The sequence below is a fragment of the Palaemon carinicauda genome, chromosome 43 (assembly GCF_036898095.1).
Source record: "Palaemon carinicauda isolate YSFRI2023 chromosome 43, ASM3689809v2, whole genome shotgun sequence".
NCBI classification, from domain to species: domain Eukaryota; kingdom Metazoa; phylum Arthropoda; class Malacostraca; order Decapoda; family Palaemonidae; genus Palaemon; species Palaemon carinicauda.
In genome coordinates, this window is record NC_090767.1 from 9,720,304 (window position 1) to 9,738,164 (window position 17,861).

Genomic DNA, 17,861 nt, shown 5'->3' on the forward strand with positions numbered 1-17,861 from the left:
ATGGTAAATCTCGAGAAGTCCTCTCTGCAGCCGACCCAACGCCTGGTATATCTAGGCATGTTATTAGACACCAATCTCCACAAAGCCTTTCCATCAGACGACAGGATAGCAAGGCTGAGGAGGGTTGCAGAGCCCTTCCTCAGGCGGGAAGAGCTTCCAGCCCAATCATGGTTACGTCTTTTAGGTCACCTAGCGTCCCTGGCCCGTCTGGTCCCGAACGGCCGTCTCAGGATGAGATCCCTGCAATGACGGCTCAAGGCCCGGTGGAATCAGGGCACCGATTCCCAGGACTCTCTGGTCCCTATGGGATCCACGAAACAGGCGGACCCGCGGTGGTGGCTGATGGACGAAAACCTACGAAAGGGAGTGGGTCTTCTCGTCCTTCCGCCGGATTTGACACTGTTCTCGGATGCGTCAAAAGAAGAGTGGGGGGCCCACGTTCTGAACCCGAGGGTCTCAGGCCTTTGGTCAGAATCAGAAAAGTACCTACACATCAACCTGCTAGAGATGAAGGCCGTGTATCTGGCCCTTCAACAGTTCCAACGGACCCTTGGTGGCCACTCCGTGGTGGTGATGAGCGACAAAACCACGGTAGTGGCTTATATCAACAAATAGGGAGGTACCTTTTCACAACAGCTATCCCATCTTGCAGTAGAGATTCTGAGGTGGTCCGAAGTCCACTCGATAACACTATCAGCTCGCTTCATTCCTGGCAACCCTCTTAATGAGAGAATGCCTTGATGAAGTCATTGAGGTTCAGCACAGCATTCTACTCCCGTGCTGAAACTTGGTGACGGGCAAGAGGGCTCTCGAACTTGGGGAAATTGCTCCCCCAGTTCGAATCTAAATTTCTCTCTTTCTTATCTTTTTCTTCCTCTTTATATTGCTTCAACCTTCTCCTAATATTATAAACAGAATGAGATGTAACATTTACTGGGATTTTCTTTGTTTTCTCCTCTTCCTTTTGGGGCATAGTAGTCAGCCTGTTGTTTGTTGGACCGGATGATAGATGCAGCCAGGCCTTATGATTGGGGAGGATGGGAAGATGTATGCAACCCATGGTCTCTTATGACCACACATTCAGACAACGTATAATCCACACATATGTAGTTTCTTCATGATCGTCTGTCAGTCCCTGGTAGTGGCTTATCCCAACACCTTCCTCATCTTCATGTCCAAGTCGTTGGGAGGTTGATAGGCAGGAGCCGTCACTTCCGCTCCTCCACAAGACCTAAGTGCTTTGGCATTTCCCGGGAAAGTAAACCGTCCGGTTTAATCAGAGGGAATTCCTCCCTCCTAAGGATAATAAGTCTCCTATTGAAGAACGGTGGTTTGTATAGTTAGGGAAAATAGAAATTACTTTTAAAACCTGGGAATATGATATGAGGTAGACTCTGCGAGACAGTTGAGATCTATTTGATAGACTGCCATCTCTTTGATGTTTTGATTATGAGCAATAATGTCTTATACACTTTTTTATATTCTTCAATGGTTAAGAAATGTAGAGCAAAAGTACCGACACTTAACATACTGCCACATATTTTGTACTTTTTAAAATGTACGATTTTATTAGGAAGAAGGAATGACTATATACAGTCTTAGCAAAGATGTGGGGTTCCTTTTTGGGGTTTATAGTGTCAAAGAGGTTTTGCAACTCTCTGGAATACAGTAATGAATAAAGAAGTGTGAGGTTTGATGGTGATGAATGAGAAGAGGCAATTTTAATAATACAGTACTGTAGTCTCATTTCTGGTGTCATAAGTTGATGAAAATGTCAATACTTTACACAACATTTGGCGTTTCAGATGGGGGGAAGCCGTCCCTGGGAAATGACACGGCATCATTGGAAACCACGTTTGGACTGTGCCAAGATGACACCGGCATCCTCTATCAGACCCACGATGCACCGGAGCTTCCGGTGCGCGACGGCGAAGAGCCAGCGCCGAAAGCGAAGAGACAAAAGACCGAAAGAAGCAAAGTAAATGGTAACTGATTACCAATCCGGTGTGATCAGCGAGACAGAATGCCAGAGACTCCTGAGGGACTACTTTCAACTGGACCTCTGTCTGGAGGAGATGTACGCCCTCTGGTAAAAGGCCGACGCCAACTTTGCGGCTGTGTGTGTCCCAGCTTCCCGGGCGTGCGTATGCTAAACCAGGATCCCGTCGAGAATGTCTTCTTTTTCATATGCTCGTCCAACAGTAATATAAAAAGGTGATTATTCCTGTTACTTGTAGAAGGTAATGGTATCTTTAAATTAATAATTGTTCCGTAACCGAAATACAAACCACGCTATTTACATAGGGTATTACTTTCGGCGTAGCTGAAAATGACGAGCCATTAGATTTTTAACGAGGGTTAACTACCACCGCGCTAGTTAGCTAGGGGGTAGGGGAAGGGGTAGCTTGCTACCCCTCCCCCCCACACACCGGTGAATTGTCTCACTTCACTTTTGGCTCGGACGATGAGCAGACGTGTCTGTCTTTCGTCCTTGCTTTTGACAGCCTTTATCTGTTTTTTCTTTTTCTTCAGCTTTGTGTGTTTGCAAGTTGGCCTCTACCTTCATCGCAATTATGCGCAAGTGCCCTGGACTCCCAGGCCGCCCCTGTGGAACATTCATGTCGGCGGTCGAGACGGATCCTCACACCCTTTGCCCGCAGTGTCAAGGTCAACAGTGTGATAGAGACTTAACTTGTAGTGAGTGCAGGGAGTGGTCTACCTCCCAGTGGGAGAGGTTTGCCTGGCGACGTAAGAAGAAGTCCAGGAGAGACCTTTTTCCTTCAAGGGCTGCCTTGAAGAAGGAAGGCTCCAAGGACTCTTCTTCCGCCGCCCGAACCTCCTCCGAAGCTCCCACTCGATTGGTCTCTTGTGAGAGGCCGTCGAGTGGTAGCGTAGGCCATTGTTCTGTTTCCCGACCTCGGGGTGCGGGAGAGGGCGTTGCCTCCCATAGCGAGGCAGCTCCCCCTCCTCCTCCGGGGGAGGATATTGATTCTCATTACGATGATGACCGTGCTGTGTCTAATGATGATCTCTTTCAGCTTTGGGCTTCCTTGGGGCTTAAGGGCTTGCCCTCCAAGGAAGCCCTGTTTGACCTGATTCAGTTGGGGGCAGCTGTCAAGCAATCGCCGGTAATAGCAGAGGTAGACCCTCTGTCTATTGTCGACGTTGTTGTGGCAGAGGCTTCCGACGGGTCTGGTCAAACCTCTGCTGCTGCTGCTGCTGCTGCTGTTGCGGATGTTGCTGAAGGCTCAGCCTCCCCCTCCCCCTCCGAACATCCTTCGAGGGGAAAGTTGAGTCCCACGGTCTCTCCTGCAGATGCGTCTCCTCCTCGGGGGAGCGCAGTGACAGAGACTCCTCTTCGGAGGACTGACGATGTGGATGCCCTGCCTCGAGGTCGCCTTCGCCGTAAGGCTCGTCGTCCTCTTCGCCGTAGGGGCCTTCCTTCTCCCTACAAGGGAGTTAGGAGGCTCCTCTTCGGGTCTTCTTCACCGCCGCCTTCCCTTGCAGAGGATTCTTCTCGTCGGGAGCAGACTGTCGCAGCCACGTCCTTGGACCTCTCCGCAGATCTTCTCATCCCGTCATCCGATGGGCGCCGGTCCCTTGGGGGCAAAGGGACTTATCCCACGGTGTGGGTAAGTCCCATGCGCGTCAGGGGTCCCCTGCGTGCTCAACTGCGCGCAGTAGCGCACAAGCGCTCTCCAGAGCTTCAGTCTTTGGACTTGTCTCGCCAGCGCTCTCCTGCTAGCCGTCAGCGCCCTTTAGTTCCTGCTGCGCGCCATGCGCGCCATCAGTCTCCTGAGCGCCCACGATCTCCTGCTCGTCAGCGTGCACCTGCGCACCTTGTTCCTGATGCGCGCCAACACGCGCCCAAGATCTTTGGATCTGGACGCAGGCAAGGACTTCACTCCTTCGCCTCGCCCACGCGCACCTGTGCGCCCATATTCGCCTTCGCAACAGCGCGCGTGCACTTCAGGAGTTCCTGCGTGCTCGCGCCCACGAGACATCTTCTGAGCCCGACCGTGAGCGTTCGCCCTTGCGCACTTCCTCGCCATCTGATCCTGCGCCCCAGCTGACTGCGCATCGACACCCTCCTGAGCGCCAACGATCTCCTACGCGCCCGCGCGATCCTTCGCCTGTGCGCAAGCGCTCGCCAACGCGCCAGCGTGCCCATGCCTCGGATTGTCACAGGTCTCCGACGCGCCCACGTGCTAAATCACCTGTGTGCAGTCGGTCACCTGCGCGCCATCGCTCGCCAACGCGCTAGCGTTCGCCAACTCGCCATCGCTCGCCCACGCGCCATCGATCTCCAGTGCGCCGTTGATCTCCTGCGTACCATCGTACTCCTGAACGACAGCGATCTCCTCTACCCTCGCTCGCACCTTCACCTGTACGCCAACGGCTCCCTCGCCAGCGCGCCCACTCGCCCGCGATCCAGCAGTCGCCCACGCGCGACCCTCCGAATGCTCCATCGCGCCAGCGCGACCCCCATTCTCGCTGGGATCCGCAGCGCGTGATTCCTACGGGGACGCGTACTTCTATATCGCCATCAGGATCGCCACTGCGCAAGCGCAGGGCTCTCGTCCAGGACGTGATGAAAGCGGTGGTGCAGGCTGTGAAGCCGGCCCTCGCTGATCTGGTACTTAAACCAAAGACAGACTCACCCCCGCTGAAGAGCAGGAGAGGAGTAGACTTCGTGGTGACTTCTTCCAGGGAGAAGTAGGCTCCCAAGAGGTCCGACAGGAAGGCTCCATCCCCTTCGCAGTCGTTTTCTCCGTCTCCTGTGGACGAAGCTTTTCCGTCCTCAGGAGAGTCCAGCGGGGTGAGGGCCTCTTCCACGGCACCAATGGGAGGAACCCCACCTCGAGGAAGAGAAACGTCCCGCATGGAAGGTACCTTCCAGACCTCTTTGCTTGAGTCCTGTATCCCTCCTAGGAGGGAACCCAAGGACTCAAAGACGATTCCTAGGTCTTCTTCACGGATCCGACCAGAGCCAACCAGACCCCGGGAGAACGTCCACGTGTCTCCCCAAGAAGAGCCTTTGGGGACAGGAGACTTAGCTGCTAGTCCACAGGGAGGAGAGCAGCACAAGTCGGAGCATGCCTTCTGGCAGGTCTTGAATCTGATGAGGCAACTCAACAGGTTCAATGACCTGGAGATCGCCCCTCGCGAAGGCAAGGATACGGTCCTAGACCAAGTCTATGGTACCCAGAAGCCCCCAAGGGCCAGTGGAGCTTTGCCTTTGTCCCAGGGGGTGAAGAGTGCCAGAGATAAGGTCGAAGCCCAGCTCTCGGAACTCGCCTCCTCCAGCCATTCTTCTGCCGGGAACAAGCTCCTTCCACCTCCTCGTTTACAGCAGAGGAGGTATTTTGAGATCATGGGGGAGTTCAGTATGGCTCTTCCCCTCCACCACTCTGTGGAAGAGCTCACTAGGGGAACTCCTCTTGAGAAGCTCTCCTCCCGGCAAGTGACATTCTCGGCATCGGAGATCCTAAGCCAGGAGAAGGTCGCGAAGTGTGTCATGCAGGCCACTTCGTGGCTGGATGTCTGGCTGGGGTCTCTGGGCATCCTCTTGCGCTCCAAGGACTTGTCTAAGGAGAGCAATAGGAAGGCCCTGGAGATCTTCCTCCTCTCGGGCACTCACTCCATCGAGTTCCTGGATCACCAGGTTACCAACCTGTGGGCCAACTCGATCTTAAAGCGACTTGATGCAGTGACCGAGAAGTTCCATCCGAAGGTCCCCGCCGTGGATGTCTGCAGGCTCAGACACTCCTCCATCCTTGGAGGAAGCTTGTTTGAGCCCAAGGATATACAGTAGAACGCACAGCTGAAAGGTGGAGGAAGTCGAATCATGATTCGCTCCTCCAAAGGGCCCTCACATCTCGGCCCTACAAGCCTCCAGCTCCACAACAGCATCAAGAGCAGCCTTGCAGGACACCGAAGCAGGCTCCGGCAGCTAAGACGAAGGTGTGTAAGCCACAGCCCTTTCCTGTCCAGGACAAGAGGGGCGGAAAGTCCTCCAGGGGAGGCAGAAATCCTAGAGGGAGCGGCTGTGGCCGTAAACGCTAGGATTGGCAGTCCCCCTGCGTGTCCACCTGTGGGGGGATGCCTACAAAGTTGCGTGCACAGGTGGCAGCAACATGGGGCCGATTCCTGGACGATCTCTGTGATGGGCCAAGGATATCGCGTCCCATTCACAACCACTCAACCTCCCCTGACAGCGAATCCAGTGTCGTTGAGCTCCTATGCCATGGGATCGGCAAAGGGGCTAGCCCTTCGGGCAGAAGTCGAGACCATGCTCAAGAAGGATGCTGTCCAAGCTTCTTCAGTCGACTCTGTCTAGTAAAGAAGGCGTCTGGAGGCTGGAGACCCGTCATCGATCTCTCAACTCTGAACAAGTTTGTCAAACAAACTTTGTTCAGCATGGAGACAGCGGACACGGTCAGACTTGCAGTGAGACCACAAGACTTCATGTGCACAGTGGATCTGAAGGTCGCATACTTCCAGATCCCAATCCATCCGTCTTCCAGGAAGTACTTGAGATTCAGCCTAGACAGCAAGACCTACCAGTTCAAGGTACTGTGCTTCGGTCTCTCCACAGCACCTCAGGTGTTCACCAGAGTGTTCATCCTGATTTCGTTGTGGGCGCACAGGAACGGCATCCGTCTCCTCCGATATCTGGACGACTGGCTGATCCTGGCAGACTCGAAGTCGACCCTTCTTCGACACCGAGACAGGCTTCTGGGACTTTGCCAAGATCTGGGGATCATGGTAAATCTCGAGAAGTCCTCTCTGCAGCCGACCCAACGACTGGTATATCTAGGCATGTTATTAGACACCAATCTCCACAAAGCCTTTCCATCAGACGACAGGATAGCAAGGCTGAGGAGGGTTGCAGAGCCCTTCCTCAGGCGGGAAGAGCTTCCAGCCCAATCATGGTTACGTCTTTTAGGTCACCTAGCGTCCCTGGCCCGTCTGGTCCCGAACGGCCGTCTCAGGATGAGATCCCTGCAATGATGGCTCAAGTCCCGGTGGAATCAGGGCACCGATTCCCCGGACTCTCTGGTCCCTATGGGATCCACGAAATAGGCGGACCTGTGGTGGTGGCTGATGGACGAAAACCTACGAAAGGGAGTGGATCTTCTCGTCCTTCCCCCGGATTTGACACTGTTCTCGGACGCGTCAAAAGAAGGGTGGGGGGCCCACATTCTGAACCCGAGGGTCTCAGGCCTTTGGTCAGAATCAGAAAAGTACCTACACATCAACCTGCTAGAGATGAAGGCCGTGTATCTGGCCCTTCAACAGTTCCAACGGACCCTTGGTGGCCACTCCGTGGTGGTGATGAGCGACAAAACCACGGTAGTGGCTTATATCAACAAATAGGGAGGTACCTTTTCACAACAGCTATCCCATCTTGCAGTAGAGATTCTGAGGTGGTCCGAAGTCCACTCGATAACACTATCAGCTCGCTTCATTCCTGGCAACCCTCTTAATGAGAGAATGCCTTGATGAAGTCATTGAGCTTCAGCACAGCATTCTATTCCCGTGCTGAAACTTGGTGACGGGCAAGAGGGCTCTCGAACTTGGGGAAATTGCTCCCCCAGTTCGAATCTAAATTTCTCTCTTTCTTATCTTTTTCTTCCTCTTTATATTGCTTCAACCTTCTCCTAATATTACAAACTTTCTTTCATGATGCTGTCCCAACCCTATGAGTAAAATTTCCCATATAAATGTGTATATTTTTACATATATATGTATGTTTATTATTTTGTTTTCTCTCTCTTTATGGCATGGATGTTTCTACATCTGTTATTGCCACTTGGGCGGATGTTTCTACATCCGGTATTGCTGCCTGCTTTGATGAATGGGAAAGGTGTCACAGTTGGGAGGTGTTTGTGCTCAAAGCTATATGTCAGAGTATTGGATGATCTCAGCCATCCCGAAGATGGTTTGGACCTTTTTGGCGGAACTATTCTCAAGTGTTGGGTCTTCGGAATCCAGGGGGATCCAATGCTTGGGGTAGGACTCTCGGCTTTTGGCCGGAAGCCCGTCATTACAGATATGGGGAGGATGATTCCATAGTTTCTTGGTCTCAGTCTTAACAGGCGGGTTCAGCTTACACCTGTGCCTCTATATCTGTTTTGATGCTATCCTTCGGGTAGGGTATGGAGTGGACCATCTGGGAAGTATACTCTCACTGTGCCGGTAGTGGAGAGTGCAAATTTCCTTCCCAACATGTGATGCCTTAATGTTCTCAAGCAGGTAAATCAAACTATTCAAAAAATCACTCTTCTCTTTTCTTTATTCTGATGGATTCTTGTGACAATGACCCCACCTCCCCTGGATATGCTGACTCGCCCCCGGCACTGTTGACGACCTCTGGCAATTCATTTAAAGAAAACTCTGTTGACGACGTAGGAACTAAAAAGGACTGTTCTTTAAACATTTGGAAAAAGGGTAATTTGGGCAACACAGGAAAACTGAATGTCCTGCACGTTACCCAAATCCCTTTAGAAGCTAATGATGATGTGCTACGTAAAATATTTGAGTGTTACGGATCAATAAAAGAAATTAGAATGAAACTTCAAGATGATAATTGGGAATCTTGGTTATCATTTAATTGTCATGAGGAAGCATTTAATGCAAGCTGTAACATTGTTAATATTAAAGTAGGTAATATGAGTGTTAAGGGTGCTCTGTGTGATGGGGCACCTAAAGATCTGGATGTCTACAGACCAGCAGACTGGGCTGATAAAGATATAGAGGCAGATATGCCATCCCAAAGAAAGCCAAAACCACCAATGTGGCTTCTTGCTCAATCTGTAGGAGGTACGGAAAATTATTTCAAGATCTGCAAATTTCTTCAGAGGAAGGTAGGTACGATCGCACCTGGAGATATATCTCGATTCGGGAAGAAAAGTTACTTGATAAAGGCCAAGTCATACACACAGTCTGTTATACTGTCCAATTTGAAGACAGTTAATGATGATGTAAAATTGGACATCAAACCCCATCTAAACTTTAGCTATGGAAGGGGAGTGGTTTTTAATAGGGATCTGTATGAATTTACCGAAGAGGAGATATTGGCTATGTGTCCTCTATCAGTGTGGAAAGTACATAAAGTAACTGGAACATCAATGATTGTTCTTACTTTCCAGGATGCCGATGTACCTTCCCACATAGACATAGAAAACGAAAGGATCAGAGTTCAACTTTTTAAGCAGAAGCCACTGCAATGTTATAATTGCTTTAAATTTGGACATCCTTCCAAAGTTTGCAATAATGAAAAAATTTGTAATACTTGCTCCAATATTTACCATGGGGATTGTACACTTGAGGCAAGGTGCTTAAACTGCAACTCTAATCATAAATCTAATGATAGGAGCTGCCAGTTTTATAAGTTAGAAGAGGCTGCCCTCAATAAATCAATTATTGAACATGTAAGCGTGGGGCATGCAAGAGATTATTAAATAAATCTAATACTTATGCAAAGACATTAAAAACAGGAGAAAAAGTTCCTCGGGAATCATCTCACCCACCTATTACTATAGGTAGTTCTCGAAAAAGGAATTCACCATCTATTGATAAAGTGCTGCATAAGACAAGAACATCTCCTCCTAAAGATTTATCATTGAGTATCAACAAAAAGACATTGCCCACCACTATCAAACCTTTGTCCCCCATTACAAAGGATAGTACTAACCTCTCTCAGGCCATATCCTTGCCTGATTTAATGGAGATTCCACCTGACACCAAGTTATCAGGTGTACCTGTAGTGGGGAAGCTACAAAAACCTGGTAACTCACAACCTATTAATCGTAAAAGAGAGAGACCTCCATCTCTCTCACCCCCTTCCATAAGAAATATTAGAATTATGACATCAAATAAATATGATGTTTTGTCTGTTGATGTTCCCGATCAACCAGAAGACAATTTAAATAAATCAGAAATTCAAGTTGAGGTCCACCATCCCCCTCAACAAATAGATAAAAAAGATACAAAGAAAAACACCAACGTTAAACCCAACATAACAAGACCACCTCTGAAGAAACCTACTGGTAATAATGTTAGATTAAAAACTGCTAATGGGAAGACCTCATCCAAGATGTCTTCCCGAAATAATCCATAGTTTTCTCCTCAATTTTGTAATGGAACTGTCAGGGTTCAAGGGCGAAATTTGAAGAACTTAAGCTCCTAATTCATGAACATTCCCCCATAATTGTACGTCTACAGGAAAGTATGCTTGATGCTAACACTCCTAGTCCTCGAGAGTATGTTAGCTATAGAACACCATATAATCAACAAGCAGGGAGCCATGGCGGAAGTCTCATGTACATTCGTCGAGATGTTCCCCAAATACCTATGTCTATACGTACAACCCTGCAGGCAGTTGTTGTACAAATTGATATAGGGAGAAAATATACAATATGCTCTCTGTACTTACCTCCAAATGATAATATTTTATATGATGATTTAGCAGAGGTCATTCAACAACTCCCTCAACCTTTTCTCTTACTGGGAGATATGAATGGTAGACATCCTTTATGGGGTGATGTTTTGGCCAACACAAGGGGCAATATTATCTCATCAATTGTGGAGAATGAGGATGTGGGACTCCTTAATACAGGAGAGCCCACACACTTTCATGTTCAGACAGGTACCTTGTCATGTATTGACCTATCAGTTGCAAGCTCTAACTGCCTTCTTGATTTTGATTGGAGGACATTAGATGATTGGCATACTAGTGATCATGCACCAATCATTATAAACACCAACAAGGGTCCGCCTTTGCAAAGATCGCCACGTTGGAATCTAGACAAGGCAGACTGGGTTAAATTTTGTGAGCTAAGTGAAATCGAAGGGAGAGCAGAACAGTTTGAAAGTATTGATGATGCCATAGACCTACTTAATTGAACTCTTCATACAGCAGGAGTCTATTCAATTCCCAAAACAACAGGGTTATTCAAACGACGACCAGTCCCGTGGTGGTCTCCAGAACTAACTGCACTCCACCGAGCCACAAGAAGATCTCTTAACACGATTGCGTAGACGCAGAACTGATGAGAATTTAATTATGTACAAGAAATGTAGAGCACAGTTCCGTCGTGCCATGAAAGAAGCAAGGCGCCAGTCATGGATGTCTTTTGTTTCCTCCATTAACAGTAGAACACCACCATCTTCTGTGTGGAGGAAAGTAAAATAGATAGCTGGCAAATTCACTCCCAACCCACCACCAGTGTTGAAGGTGAATGGCCAGTATGTAACTGAAGAAAATGAAGTTAGCAATGACCTGGCTAATCATTTTTCAAATGTATCCAGCAAGTGTGAAGGAGCCCCTGGTCACCAGTATAGGAGCACTGAAGAAAAGAAAATTTTAAATTTTGCAACAAGAAGGGAAGAGTCGTATAATTCTCCTTTCACTGAAAGAGAATTTGATTCCGCACTTGCTCATTGCAATGATACAGCCCCTGGACCTGATGGAATTCCATATGCAATGATTAAACATGTACATTTTAGTACAAAGATATTTATTTTAAGCATTATTAATATAATATGGCAGGATCATAGTTACCCAAGTGTTTGGGAACTAGCCATTATTTTAGCCTTTTTAAAACCCGGTAAAGACAAGTTTTTAGCAGCAAACTATCGTCCTATTGCATTGACATCTTGTTTATGTAAAATCATGGAGAAGATGGTCAGTGCAAGGCTGATGTGGTACCTTGAAAAGAAAGGTATTTTATCATTGATTCAATGTGGATTCCGAAAAATGCACTCAACGACTGATGTGTTGATACGACTTGAGTCTTCTATTTGTGAAGCCTTTGCTTCCAAACAGCACCATGTTACAGTATTTTTTGACCTTGAAAAGGCATATGATACCACATGGAGATATGGTATACTTAAAACCATTCATGAAATCGGATTGAGAGGAGAGCTGCCACTATTTATTCAGGCATTTCTTTCACATAGAGTTTTTCAAGTGAGAGTTGGGGATACTCTATCAGAGAGTAAGTGCCAGGAAGGAGGAGTTCCTCAGGGTAGTGTGCTGAGTGTAACCCTTTGCACTAGCAATTAATGGGATATCCTCAGCCATTCCCCAGGATGTTCTCTCAACATTATTTGTGGATGATCTCTCAATATCATTTGCTGGCACTAGAATGGCAATGGTTGAGAGAAAAATCCAACTCGCTATTGATAAAATTATCCAGTGGGCTGACATGAATGGATTTAAGTTCTCGACAAGTAAAACTACCATTGTCCATTTTTGTCGTATCCGGGGAGTACATCCAGACCCGGATATATACATTAAAGGTCAACGGATACCATGTGCAAGAGAAGCTAAATTTTTAGGTTTGATATTTGATTGTAGGCTTACATGGGTTTCTCACCTAAAAGCGTTAAAAGCTAAATGTGTTGAAGCTCTGAATATCTTAAAAGTATTGTCCCATACATCATGGGGGGCAGACCGCAATAATACTATTTTAAAATTATACAAGGCCTTGATTTTTTCCAAAATTAGTTATGGTTGTGAAATATATTCTTCAGCCACCCCAAGCCAGTTAAAAATATTAGACTCGATACATCATGCAGGTATTAGATTGTCTACTGGAGCTTTTAAAACCTCGCCTATCCCAAGTCTCCTTGTTGATGCTGGAGAGTTACCTCTAGACCTTTACCGAATGTCTTCCATTATTCGGTATTGGTTTAGATTGCAAAGACTCCCTAACTCTCTAGCCTTTCAGACTGCAAGCCTTGTAAGACACGCATCATACTTTCCAAAATCTCCTCAACCTTATGGCTTTTGGGGAAACGATTATTAAACAGTCTAGATATAATTAGAAGTAAGGTACTTCCATTCAAGGTATCAATAACGCCTCCATGGAAGTTACCAGAGATATCTTTTTGTAAATATTTTATTGGAGATAAGAAGAATATGTCAGACCTAGAAGCCAGGTGTCTTTTTAATGACCATGTTAAAGAACATAGAGGATCAACTGTTATCTATACTGATGGCTCCAAATCTGATGCTGGCGTTGGATTTGGAGTACATAGTAATGGTTTTAATTGTAGAGGTGCACTTCCTCTGACCGCTTCCATATTTACTGCTGAACTGTATGGCATATTAACCGCTATTGAGAAAATAGCGTTGGAGAAGGAGGGTAATTTTACAATTTTTAGTGATGCAAGGAGTGTCCTTCAAGCTATAGAAGGTTTTAATTCTAATAACCCTGTAGTTTTAAAGATTTTAGAATGGCTTTTTATTATTGGACGGAGAGGTATAACAGTTCAATTTTGTTGGGTTCCAGCACATGTAGGTGTGTCTGGGAATGAGAAGGCAGATTCACTGGCTAAGAAGGCTGCATCCGAGTTGCTGCCAAGAAGGTATCCCATTCCCTGTAATGATTTCTTACCTGACATCAAGAAATTGGTTTGCAATAAATGGCAACAGCAATGGGATAGCCTAGATGGGAATAAAATGCGAGAGGTAACAAATGTCATATCTCCATGGAGGTATAATATGATGCCCCGAAAATGGGAGACGTCTCTTTGTCGTCTCCGTATTGGTCACACTCGGTTGACACACGAGTTTCTGCTGAAGGGCCAACACCAACCGTATTGTGACACCTGATTAGTACCTCTAACAGTGAGGCATTTGTTGACCGAATGCCCCAATTATAACAACTTAAGGAATAGATATTTGTTTGAGGCTCGAGGTGAGGGTGGCAGGTTCATCCTTGCCAAGATTCTTGGAAATGTAGTGTCCTACTATGCAAGTGGCATTTTTAGATTTATTTCAGAAGCAGGTCTTCTGAAAACTATTTAACTTTTATGACATTCAACTTTTATGATTTTAATTGAATACTCTTTTATTTTATTTTATTTTTTATTTTTGTATACATAAATTAAATGTTACCGGCGTCAATGACCTTAGATGTCAGGATGCCTGAAAACTTTAAATCAATCAATCAATCCTTGGGATAGATCACCATTTCCTTGGGAACTTTATCCAGTCTAACAAGAGCTTCCTCGGTCAGACGAGCAAAACCGGGGAAGGGGAATTGGAGACCCGGCGGGTAGAATTCAAAGTCCTCGATAGGCCGGGTGCCACATCCCTCGATGGTCAGCATGCCATCTTTGAAAGGGGGAGTGCAAAGTCATTCTCCACGGGTTGTTCTTGGTGAACTCCGGGAGCCTAGAGGCGTCCGGGATGGCGTACTGCTGTTGTTGCGGCAACCCCGAACGCATGAGGCTCTCCACGAGACTCTCTTGGTTCTGCATTCTCTCAGTGAGGGACGTCGTCATAGAACCGATCTGATCCAGTAATTTGCTGGAAAAGGCATCCGGATCAAAGGAAGCCACCGGGGTAGTTTTGGGGGCTGTCTTCGTTCTCGATTCATGAGAGGAAGAAGAGGCGACAGCTGAGTCTTTGGGGACTCTAGAAGAGGAAGCCTTGACTGACTTAAGGGATTTGGAAGACTTGCTGGCCTTCAGTAAAAGTCTACGTTGAGACTTAACCTTAGGGGTAACCGGACGTGGCCTGATATCAGCCACGTGTTTCTCCGAGAACCCCCTGAAAAGAAGAATTAGCTGAAGATGTAGAAAAAGACGGACTAAGGAGAGGAATCTTAGCCCGGGACCCACCTGCCTCACCTACCTCCCTACCTAGCTCCGGCTCGTCGAGAGCCATAGGCTCGATGTCGAGGTTGATGGCTGCGACGTCCTCCACGATTGCTTCACCCATGACTTCCTGGTCCTCAGATAGGAGCAAAGCTTCATTAATCTTGGTTATGATGGGGTCCGCCACGTCCTTGGGGACCGCAGCAGAGGTCTTGGCATTGGGGTAAATCAAGGTACACATCTCCTCGGACAAGACGTATGGTTTCTTGGCCTTGATGTTGCGGGCGAACCCGCCGACCCAGACCTTAAGGGTCGCCAGGGCCGAGGTCTTAGAAGACTGAGAGCTCTGAAATAAATTAGACCGTTACTAATGGCAAAGTGACTTTGACGAAGGAAGTGTAAAAAACATGTAGGCCGTGATAAAAGGTTAATTCGATCAGAGATTACAATGGAGATAACAGGAAAATCCAGAGATTAAATCCGAAGTAAATCTAGATAGTAACGACAGGAACACCTACCGAGTCCGAGGTGAGCGTGGAGACCAGCCCGTAGTAGACTACGCAGTTGTCAGGATGCCAGACGATTAGGTCGTCCACCTGGACAGCGCAGTGAGCATGCGACCTGCAAACCTCGTGGCCGCACGCTGGCTGGAGCACGGCCGCGCAGGCTGTCATCTGATAGCGGACCACCTGTAATAATAACGATACATGAGTATCCCATAGTGGGTTAGTATCCCAAAGGGAATCCGGGTGCTCCTGGTACTAAAATTAAACCGGTATAAAACCGGGATAAAGACTATGAATAACATTCCAAACTGGTATAATAATCGGTGGGAAAAAGTTAGCATAAGTATAATGAAAAAATAACATAAATCCGTATGTAGTTATGATCATTCAATAAGAGTATTGTCAATAAAGTGAGGAGATATACTATCCCGTCGATACCGGGGAAGTATAGAATAAATTATTATAATAATAATAACATTTATACCGTTGGCTCCGGGGAGACAACTGAGGTGGACCCGGGGGTCACAACCGGCCTACCGGGGTAGGCGAGTCGAAAAGGGAGGGAGGAGGGGAGCCAATGACTCCCCGCCAGCCCCAAGGACCTTAACGAACAGATAGTGTACCATAGTAGACAATAAATGTAATGAAGCTCAATAAAATAAATCTCTAGCGTGATTCCCCGATAAGCTCAATAAAAGGACTACAAACGACGAGACCCCGTAGGGTACGGAACGTAACCGAGGGAATCACGCTGAATAACCCAATACTCAACCGAGATCTCCCCAGCCGATCGATGGCCAATCAGAGCGGCGGAGGAAAAATGGTTACGACAAGGCATGAAAATGAGCGTACTAGACTAAAACCTCGACAGTGTTCTCGGCTCCGATTAGGGGAAGGAGTCAGAAGGTATCCCGGGAGAGGGATGGAGGGGGGGGGGAGGCTGGGGAACGAGAGGACTCGACCCGTAAGGCAAAACAGCTGACTCCAAAGTCTCTGAGAGACGTGAGGTATCCCTGGAGGGGGATGAGGGTATGGGTTACCATACACCGATAAGGGGAGGAGCTTGCGAGAACTAGCCAATGGTGGGGCTCGAGGCGAACAAGTGGGACCGGGGGAGGCCAGGAGTACCAACCTGACCGAAGGAACCACGAAATAACAAAACGGAATGATCATAAACGGATAATAAAATGTAAAATAATGTGAAATAATGTAACAAAATATGACATCGACCTAGGTTCTAGTCATGCGTAAGCTTAAAAATAAAATAGTAAGAGAGGGATGCAGGGGAATGGCAGGGAGAGAATAACAAGCCGAGCCCTCCAGCGCGGGTAGGTACCGAGCTGGACAGGGGGGCCAACATAACTTCTACATCGGGTAGATGCCGATCGGTAGGATAACAAAACTAAAATAAAAACTGCCCAGCGAGATTCCCACTCAAACTAAAGCGATAAACATAACTAGGTGGTATAAGCAATAAACACTAGATAAAAAACACCATAACGCGGTAACAAAAAACCATCTAGGAACGCGCCCGAAGGCAAGCAAGCAAGCCAACCTAAAGTTCAAAATCTATGATACGTAGTATAATATCATAATAACAAGGTGTTAATCGGTGAGAAACTCCAGTGCACGTAAAAGGTTCGAAACGAAAAACAATCAGTATAGAAGACTAATTGTAAAACGTTAAGAACGAGCGAAGGAGGTAGCAAGCCAGCATGGCTGCCACGAAGCGGGGCCAACGAATGAAGAAAAAACAAAAACTTTAATAAAAGTAAAAATAATGGCAATGCTACCTCCAAAAGCTCAAAACTCATAGATCTGGTACTTAGATGGGGAGACATGGGAATCCGACATCTTGCACAAAAGCGGAGGAAAAACACCGAAAACACAGCGACAAAAAACACAACAGCGAACAGCTATGATGCTATGAAAGGAGTGACGTCATTGGCGTGGGTTGAGTTGGTGGTAGTAGCGTTCGGTGGTGGGTGTTGAACGGCACCTCGCTGTAACGGGGATATTGAAGAGGAGATATCTAAATGGTGCTAGACATCTGGTTGAGATTTATCACGCCCCAGTATTATAGCGATGTGAAAAAATTAATAGTAGTTGGGAAAAATACAAAGCATTTCCAAATATAACATTTTATTCAATGTAAAGATTTCAATTTTTCTTAAATAGGTTTAAATGTTTTGCAAGCATAATGTATATGTTTAAGGGATATGTATATATTTTTGTTTGGTCCTACCAACTGTCTTAACAACATTTGTTTTTGCAGCACGCCCTACTCTCTGTAGGGTTTGAATGTGTAACCAGAGTTTGAGTCAATAGAAGTACTGTACTTTACAAGAATAGGTTCCTTCATCAAGAAAAGAAAAAAAAGAACAGATACGGCAGACATTTATGTTGACAGAAGTTCCCAATTGTAAGGGAAGTTTACTCGAGACCACTGTATGTACAGTATATAGGAACAGAGTATCTGTCTAGTACTGCTCATAACAATTATGAATGTGGTTGATGGCCTGTTACCAGTGTGTAGTGGTGTGTGTGTCTGCTCTGTATTCATTTTACACTGCCTGTGAACTGTAAGTACCATCATGTGTTTGACTGAATAACACCACAACCAATGTATTATAAGGCCATTGGCGATTGCTCGTGTTGTTGACAAAATTTTTGAGACATTATTATTGTGGGCCTGCAGAGACCTGCACGGCATCGTATGCGGCCTTACCGTTTAGAGTA

General features: G+C 46.9%; 2 protein-coding genes across 2 annotated transcripts in view; both read left to right on the forward strand.

The window, feature by feature from the left end:
• LOC137633445 (elongator complex protein 2-like) overlaps positions 1–17,861 on the forward strand; it is a 66,809-nt gene that overhangs the window by 47,210 nt on the left and 1,738 nt on the right. The window contains exons 5-6 of the mRNA XM_068365739.1: positions 1,806–2,214; positions 17,398–17,861. The exon at positions 17,398–17,861 is cut by the window's right edge and continues 1,738 nt beyond it. Of these exons, the coding sequence (XP_068221840.1) occupies positions 1,806–1,993 (188 nt within the window). The 3' untranslated portion in view covers positions 1,994–2,214; positions 17,398–17,861. The remainder of the gene's footprint in view (positions 1–1,805; positions 2,215–17,397) is intronic.
• Positions 2,024–4,264, forward strand: LOC137633712 (uncharacterized). Its single transcript, XM_068365960.1, has 3 exons — positions 2,024–2,089; positions 3,411–3,892; positions 3,958–4,264. Exons 1-3 carry the CDS (start codon positions 2,024–2,026, stop codon positions 4,262–4,264), a joined length of 855 nt encoding a protein of 284 aa, XP_068222061.1.

Coding starts and splice junctions, on each gene's coding strand:
- LOC137633712 (XM_068365960.1), top strand. CDS start 2,024: ATGCCAGAGACTCCTGAGGGACTACTTTCAACTGGACCTCTGTCTGGA. Junction 2,090..3,410: donor GAGGAGATGTACGCCCTCTG/GTAAAAGGCCGA, acceptor CTTCGCCGTAAG/GCTCGTCGTCCTCTTCGCCG. Junction 3,893..3,957: donor ATCTTTGGATCTGGACGCAG/GCAAGGACTTCA, acceptor CCTTCGCAACAG/CGCGCGTGCACTTCAGGAGT.